Source organism: Leiobunum rupestre, chromosome 11 (assembly GCF_980474605.1).
Source record: "Leiobunum rupestre chromosome 11, qqLeiRupe1.1.hap1, whole genome shotgun sequence".
NCBI lineage: Eukaryota > Metazoa > Arthropoda > Arachnida > Opiliones > Sclerosomatidae > Leiobunum > Leiobunum rupestre.
This window is the reverse complement of record NC_143394.1, coordinates 7240969-7249973: the sequence shown is the minus strand read 5'-3', so window position 1 is coordinate 7249973 and position 9005 is coordinate 7240969. Positions and strand designations below refer to the sequence as shown.

General features: G+C 37.2%; 1 protein-coding gene across 1 annotated transcript; it reads right to left on the bottom strand.

Moving 5' to 3' along the window:
- Positions 1-5428: 5428 nt before the first annotated feature.
- Prosalpha3 (proteasome alpha3 subunit) lies at positions 5429-7017 on the bottom strand. Its single transcript, XM_090162521.1, has 8 exons — positions 6916-7017; positions 6613-6655; positions 6386-6548; positions 6243-6320; positions 6099-6187; positions 5912-6042; positions 5728-5851; positions 5429-5662 (listed from the first exon to the last, which is right to left on the bottom strand). The coding sequence occupies exons 1-8, from the start codon at positions 6916-6918 to the stop codon at positions 5508-5510; spliced, it is 786 nt and encodes a 261-aa protein (XP_090018647.1). The 5' UTR covers positions 6919-7017; the 3' UTR covers positions 5429-5507.
- Positions 7018-9005: the final 1988 nt, after the last annotated feature.

Here is a 9005-nt window from a genome sequence, read left to right as displayed (position 1 = left end):
ACGTTAATTGCTTTAAGAGCTGGCGGTTAGTCAAGTGGCTCTCTGTGCTTTGTTGATGGTAAGGTTTTTGCTTCTTGTAAATATATTTGGTGTGGATATTTGGATATCTACGATTTCTAACGCAGTCAATGATTTCTTGGGTGTGCGAGTCATTATATGAAATTGGAAATTGGACGGCATTGGTCTTTTTCATGCGGTATGTGTCACAACGTCAACTGGAAGTTGAAATAAAATGAGCGTTAAAGATGCGGCAAGTATTTCGTAAGCGAGAAAAATACAAATACCATCTGTAGATGTTTCTTTCATTAAAATTTGCTTAGTATTATATTCAACTGATAAACATGTACTGTAAAAAGGGTTAAATTCAATTGTGCATTGTTTTAGTGAATCTAACTCGCTGTTGTAACTACTTAATTTATAATATTCTGAATAAATTAAACTCGATTGTTTCGTCTCAATTATTTAAATTAAAATTAAAATTTTATACCGGGCAGGGTTTGAACCGAGAATACGTTTTTCGTAAATAACTCTGAATTGCGGAGATATCTTTGAGGTCGTATCGAGAAATTAATACCACTAGGGACCATACTTCCGAGGAGAGGTATATTTTGGCTTGCCAACTTGTTCAAATTACCCTGTACAGTGGCGCCAAATATTTCTAAAGCTAAAGGCAAGAGCGGCCAGAGCTGCAAACCAAATACCTGAGGTTATATTCCCTTTAATCATAAGTTGGGTTAAATTGAAATTGTAGCGAAGTTTATTAATACGTTGGTGCCTTCAATTGTAAATATGGACAAGTAATGGAATGCTTCATTTGTCATCATTTTTATTGGATTTGCCTTAATTAGAGATCGGCGTTTGAATAAGAAATTATACAATTATTTATTTTTATTCATAACCGCAAATTATCCAAAAAATATACGAAAAACCGATTATTTTTGCATGTTAAATCGTTGTTTATTCGTATAAAATGTTCATAAAAAACAGTTAACCAAACTTTATATGGTTAATCGAAATTTTGCCGGTTAATTTATTTGTTCCGCCTTAATTTTTTTCTAAGCAAAGCTGTTTAAAAAGAATAAAAATATAGAAAAACATTGGAAATTAAGCATTTAAAACTTATTTTTACAAAAGGTAAATCAGGAGATTCAATCTCTTCATTGGGCAAAGATATTAATTTTGGAGTGTTTTTTAAAGTCTACCCCTGAAATTATATTTAAAACAAACAATTTATGACTATATCGATGATAATTAAAATGGTAATACTAACGATTCGGCTTTTTAGTTCCACATCGATATATATATATATCGAAGTGGGACTATTGCTATGGACGGACTGTCGTTAAGTGTTGTGTGTTTGTTTGTTTTTTTTTTTTTCAAAAATAATAAACTTTATTTTGGTGCACATGACAACTAGGCCTACAGATACTTAAAAACAAAAGAAAAAGAAAAATATATATACAGAAAGATAAAAGTTGGCAGTCCTTTCGACTGTTCTCTCTTTTTTTTTCAAAATAAGAAAGATATTTATTTGGTGCCTATGACAGCGGGGTCTTCGCACCACACACTCCAAAATTACATAAAAGGTCTTAGCACCAGAACAAATAAGAGGAAAAATTAAAAAACAAAAAAAGTACCAGCTACAAAATAACAAACGAAAATAGAAAAAAACTGACAACAGACGAAATCTAATGACAGCCAATTAAAAAACTAGGCAAAACAAAGGTAGGAACTTAACATTAATTGATTTTCGCCACTTTAAAAATGTCACAAAGATCGTTAATAATCGCCAGGTCTCCATGCTGAACTGATTTTTTTACACCATTTGTATTTGTATCATATTTGCCGGTGACTAGAGAACCCAGGAGCCTAGGTCGAATTTTTTTACCACTCTCACAAGTGAAAAGAAGATGATCCACAGACTGCACCTTATCATAAGAACAGCTTGAGCATATGTTGGAAGATCGCAAATTTATATTATATAGTCTTTCATTTGTAGGTAAACGATCGCATATGAACCTGGCAATGAGGGAGTCCTTCCAACGTGGAAGTCTCAAAGCAGAGATGACTTCACTGGTGGGATCAGATTTATAAAAACCCTGAGCACGACTTTGCACAAATGTTTTCCATTCAGAAGTCCATATGTCATTAAACAATTTAGTACAACGCAATTTCAGACAAGATTTAGAATTTGGGAGAAACACTGAAATTAGAGGGGGACAAGAGATGTTAGAAATGTCAGCACAGCGGTCCGCAGCGACATTACCCGTGTTTGTTTGTTTGGTGTGGAAAGCAACGACACGGCAGATGGCGCTGCGAAAATAATTTGCAGTTTCGGCGAAACCGGGATTCGAACTCACAGTCAAAAACTCCGAATAATGACGCCCATACGCTTTCGGCTACTGGAACCTTCGCAGAATTAGTTCGGAACTTCTACTGTATTCTCGTCAGTTTTAGCGGCGCGGGGGGAGTTGGCTAGTTAAGTTGTCGAAATTCTTGTCCGTTTTTACGCCTTATTTTACGTATATTTTCGGAATTTAAGGTCAAGTGAACCTCAAACTTCGCGTCGGGTGGTGGGTGGTGGGCACACTCGCTTAAGATGCCTCGCTCGAAAGTGAGTACTCGAATAAACGAGCTCGAAAATTTTAAATGTTCGGGTGGTGAGCAGTGGTAGGTGGGCATACTCGCTTAAGATGCCTCGCTCGAAAGTGAGTACTCGAATAAACGAGCTCGAAAATTTTAAATGCCCTCTTCCCCATATGTACTTATAAATGCTCTAAAAGCCCCACAATGAGATACTTATTTTCTTATTTAAATAAATCAACAAGAGACATTAAAAAACTTCATCACTCGTTACACCAAACAAAAGGTTCAAGACAAACTACGAGTTCAATCCACACTGACGAACTTCCTTTTGGGTAATAAAAGCAATAGAACCATAGAGAAACAATTATAAATTGAAGTCACTATCGGGAGAAGGTATTATATTATTAAGAACACGCGTACGCTTAAAAAGTTAAAGCATTGAAGACTCTATTTCCCTTCACACACTTACGTACCGCCATTATTAATTATTGGACTCCCATACTCATCCAAAAACTAGGGGCATTCGGGCATATGTAGTTTTATATCTATGAAGGTAAATTTTTATTACGATAATCTTTGCCGTATACCATTCGCAAAACTTAGGTATATTAACTTACAAGTTCACGTAAAGACTACCCGTTTATAGCTCTACCACAAATAGATCGAATTTTAAAATATAGCTTTTTGTCAAATTACCTTGCAAGTTAAGTCAATAAATGACCTCAACAGCTTAAGAATTGGTTTGCCCACCCATGTATCCTGAGGGTGGGCGGTGGCCTCTCTTTAACATAGGATGGTAAATAGTATATCTAACTATAGGAAATCACATGGGCTCAGCAGTTTTTGTATTAGTTTGCCCACCCGGGTCTCCTGATGGTGGGCGGCATCCACCCTTTCACTTAGGGTGGCAATTTATATATCCAACGATAAGAAATCACAAAGCCTCAAAAGCTTTGTATTAGTTTGCCTACCTGTGTCTACTAAGGGTGTATGGCTTTGCCCATTCGAATACACTGATGTGGAACTAATATTACGGCCTGGGCCGACTTGTTAGATTTGGGTTGTTTCTTTTGACAATAAGCGTGATCCTTTTTAGCCCGTGGCCCGAACGAGGTCCAGATACCGAAGCAGGCGAACCCGCTGAAACTTTTCAGACTAAACTTCCACCCCTCCCTCTCCCACTAGGGAATCGCATGAGACAACGCATTTCGCGTACGTTCCTACCCCCTGGTTTTATCTAGTGGCGCTGAAGAGATGTCGACGTTTCGAGAAGACCTTTAAGTAGCAACTTTATTTGGGGGATGAAACCCCTTTCGAAATTTATCGGCGACGCCGTACAAACATGACTAGATAGAGACCAAAGACTATATATACGCTTCGTTTACTAGACGGCCGTTTCCATCATAGATATAAGAAATGTATATAAAGGTCTAGATAAATTTCGGGGCGTCTAAGCCTTACATAAAATACCAGATGAGATCCCATTGGTTTTCAATAGGATCTCATCTCAGTGACGTCACGATGTTCGTTAGCAACGAAGATACCAACCTTAGCCCTTAGCAACCACAGCGTATCGAGGCAACCTTTTATAGCCTAAAATTTACTAACCTTGGTCTTTAGACACCATTTGTTGGTGACTTTTAGTATAATTTTAAAGCAGGAAACAATGGCTCTCGCGACGATAGCACGAGCTTTCTTACCGATAGATAGCGCCTTATAAGGATAGCCTGCAGAAATTACGCGTTTCTGCTAGCTGTCACCTCCGTATTCACTCCTTTAGTAATATTTTATCTAGACCTTTATATACGTTTCCTATATCTATGGTCTCCATACAAAAAACCTGTTAACACTTTCGAAACACGGGAGAAGTCTTTGACCAGCCGTTAGAGGCGCCACTAGTAGCACTCTGAAGCGCGGGGAAAATTTTGACCAGCGTCCGCTATCGTATGCAAGCTGAGCCATTGAACACGTGACGCTAGTCTATTTAGGGAAGCCTATGTCATGGAGGAATAGTAGAGGAGGGTAAAGGAAAGAAGGCGCTAAATCCGACAGCGTAGTGCCAGTTCGAGGCGGGGAGAAAAAAAGGGGGGAAAGTCGAGGTAGACTTTTTAAAGAATTCAAACCCTAACCGGTAGATCGCGCTGCCTTTGTTGGAATGTATGAATAGATAAAAGTCTACCTCTACATACCCCCCCCCCCCCGTTTCTACACCAACCTTTACGCGATTTCTGAAGAGGAATGTCAGTGCTTAGCCCAATCAGAACTATCAATACCACTCCAGGGCTATTCCTCTATGCCTATGTATAGTCTTTGCACAAGACAGACTGCATTGCTGGCTTCGTCGCCGTTTTTTATCTGCTTGCTAACGCGTCACACACAGCCTTTGACAGCGCCTCGCTAGGGGGAGATTTTCTTCTTGGGATGACGTCACTCCGTTACTAGCTCTCAGTAAAATATTCCCCTAAGTGACAAACTTATAGAATAATATTATAGACTTATGCTATTACTAATTTTTAGTTGCTTGAGTCGATAATCAATGAAGGTTTTGACATTGAATTGAGTAGCCAAACAATAACAAATGCGCAATTTATCTTGTAACTTCTGTAGAAAACCATTAACAATAGTAACTCTACTACTACAAAATATAATGAATTTAAGATTATTTCCTGAATTTTCATTTCATTCAATAGGATGTGTATGGAAATTGGTTAAATTTAAATATATTGTGATAAGTCTCAGTAATAAAAAGTAAAAATCTTCAAAACTTAACCAACAATAACTTTATCGTGTCTGGCACATTGTAAATACCAAGTTTTAACTTCCTTAATAAAACTACTTTGAGAAATCAAAAAAAAAGTTTATTATTATGAATACATAACAATTTTGGTTAAAGATAATTAAAGAATGGATGGGCAAAAAAATCAACTTTTCTGCTTTTCCTTCTCTTTCTCTTTCTTAAGACTTTCAGCTTGCGCTTCTAACTTTTCATGGGTCTTGATCAAAACTTCCACTTCTTTAGCGGGAAGAACATTTATCCTAGTTTCATTGTTCTCCCGTGTTAAAGTTGCCATCTCCACTAAAAATTATATATTTAATATTTAAAAAATACTTAGAACCAACCTTAGAATTAATGAGACTTACGTTTATCTGCGGTCAGTTTGGTCATATCTAAAGTTTTGCTGAGAACTTTGATTGCTAATGCCAAAGCGGATTTTAAATCAGTTTCTCCATCTTTGTACTCTTGCTTCAGTATTGAAACTGCAGCCTTAGAAAAAATGTAATCGTTAAGAAAACTAATTGAGATATGATGAAAAAAGAATCTTACAGCGCTATTGTTGCCTATACAAGTAGCTTTCCAGCCTCCGTAGTTTCCGCTGGGATCTGACTGATATAATTGGAAACCGTAATGTTTGTCCCAACCCATATACAAAATGGAAACGCCAAATGGTCTTTTTCCTAATGGTTAAACAGTTCAAAATTTTGATATCCAAAATTTAAAATAGAAATAATACCTCCATATTGAGTGTAAGCTTGTTTGATATCACAAAGCCAGCTAACAAGTCGTTCACATGGAATCGATTCTCCATATTGAATTAAATATCTATCATAATAACCATTAAATACTTTACAAATAAAATAAAGTTTGTTATAATAACCTTTGTGCAATCTGTCTAAGTTCATTTGTAAGAACATTAGCATCTGATGTTATTCCAGCAACACTGCATGCCATATCACTGAGGAAAAACAAATTTTATGAATATCTGTTTAAGTTCCATATTATTTATTACAAAAAACATACTTGTGAAGTTTGTAGATCTTTTCAGACGTGAAAACTTCATCCAAAAGCTTATTTGTATTCCTTTTTTCAGCTGCTAATAGAATACCATCAGAAGCTAAAATTCCCAAGCAGGTTCCAGCATGACCAATAGCTTCCATGGCATACTCAACCTGGTAGAGTCGTCCTAAGTAATTTCCCATTAAATTAGCACCTTTATTACTAGCTTTAAAATAGTACTGCTGTTTTACCTTCAGGGGAAAATATTGTTGTTCTTGAATCATATCTTCTTGCCTATAAAGTAAAAGAATGTATGTTAATTCTTAAGTAAGCATTTTTCATCTACTGACAAGTGAAATGAGATTTCTTGGTACAAAAGCCTTCAGAAAACCAATTATACCTCTCAGTAGATTAGCAGATTAAGAGTTGTCATAACAAGGCTTAAGAACTATGTCTTTGAAATTAAAAGTGTTTATTTTATAAAAGATATAAAACAAAAGACCAAATAACTCAGAGATACAATGACAGTATGAATAAATAAAATCAATATTTACCATTTTATGTTATACGAAAACGTTTGCTAAAAACAAAGCAAATCTCTGAAATTGAAAATACAAATTTGTCAAACTTGCAGACTCACGATTGAAGTATACTGCAAAAAAAGCCAAAGCAAACCGGACGACCGTCTTTGGTCTGCTACCCTTTTTTTTTTTTTTTGAGAGAGTCACACGGTATGGTGTCGGCTAGAGCCTTAGACACCATTTGGTCTGTTACCAAAGATAATATAACACAGACTTGTAAATAGCGGCAGTCCACGCGTCAAAAACCCCTGAAAAAAATCACGGGGCTCCTAAAAAAATGTCTCCCTCAAATTATATCGTTAGCTGTGTAAAAAGAGGGAAAATTTCGAGAATTAAATAAAAAGTTGAATTATTTTCCTCTTTGAGGCATCTGTATAGTGTATACTGAGTGACCCATAGAAATCTCATAGGTAACTAGAATGCTGCCGCCTACGGCCGAGCTTGACGGCAGTTCGCCTTGAACCTTCAGCCAATGAGAGGCCGTAGAGTGGTTCCGCCAAGGAGGATAATAATCCTCCTTGGATCCGCTACTATAGCGGGAGATAGGTGACGTCATTCTCTCTGGTGACATTAAATTCTTGGCAGAACCACTCTTTGAGCTCTGATTGGCTGAGATCTGGCTATCGTCTGCCACGGCGTTTGGCCCATTTGCCAGTTACACGGCAGCATTCTAGTTACCTATGAGATTTCTATGGAGTGACCGCCACTATTTCAGCTCTCCGAATATTAGTCGGACTCCCCACGGAGCTAGAGCTCCCCTATCTACTTATCTGTGAGGCCTATAGAAATTTACAATGACCAATGAAAAATTTGGAAAACTTGGACCTACCAGGGAAAAACCTCTTTTAACTTAAGCAGGTGTGGCCCGTGTGGGGAATAATTTCCATACTTCGTTAGTCTTAGACTAACGAAGTATGGAAATTATTAGTCCATAATTAATAGTCTTGCTCTGTATTCCATTAATTACAGTAATTGTAATTTGTAACAGTGGCATACAGTGCCATTGAAGACCAAAATTTTGCTTTATTAAAATTAATAAAGGTAGAAAGAAAATTAAGCTCTATGGGTTTGGAATGAAGACCTAAATGGTTAAATTAATTGTGATAATATTTACGAGCATTTTAATTTACCCGATCACGATTATATATGAAAATATGTAAACTTTGATGCTGTAGTTCGGTTAGCACTTTCGCCTCGCAGCAAGAGGAGCCGGGTTCGATCCCAGCTTGTGGCACTGGGTGAAAACTCGGAATAACTCCTTCTGCGTTGAGTTTGCAAGTTCTCTCCCCACTGGTTTAAGGGGTTTTCCCCCGAGTTCTTCGGTTTCCCCTTCCATAAAAACTTGTCGAGATTAACGGTAATAGTTAGTGTAGGGAGCTGTTGGCTCGATCTCGTGGCATGCAGGGCTTGCCACCACCCTCCTACGCATTGTAACCCGGCCACCTGAATTAATTGCTTCAAAAGTCGCTTGATGACTTAGGCCTAAGGTGGTGCCTTGGGTATTAGCCTAGCTGATTATTATCATAAAATTTTTATAGGCTTTGCCTGGTTAGGTGCCATTTATTTTCGAATATAATATGGAGGAATAAAGAGAGATTAAAGAACATAAAAATTTAAACGAGGGGGGGCGAAGAAAGAGGGAAGAGTCCTGGACTCGTCGAAAAAATAGATCGGCGGAGGGGTCCGGGTCCAGTGGACTCTCTTAAAAATATACACTATTTACAAGTCTGATATAACATTGAGTTGCAAATAAATAGAGGTACAACTAAATCTGGCTGGCGCGGGACCAATATCGTTCCATAAGGAGACTTTATCAACTATATCGTTCTACCGTGGCGGCATCTGTCTCTAGTGGTGGAAACTATATTGCAATTGAATTTTTTCGCGAATCTGATGCGAAATTGAAATGTATGATTTCTCGTAACAAACAAACCTTTGAAGTTGTTTAAAAATAATTTTATTCTGTCAACACGATCCTTTTTAACTCAAGTTACGGTGAGTTAGCTAATAATTATTTATTTTTTGCCATGCAACTTTACAAAATATAGATGGCGCTACCACCT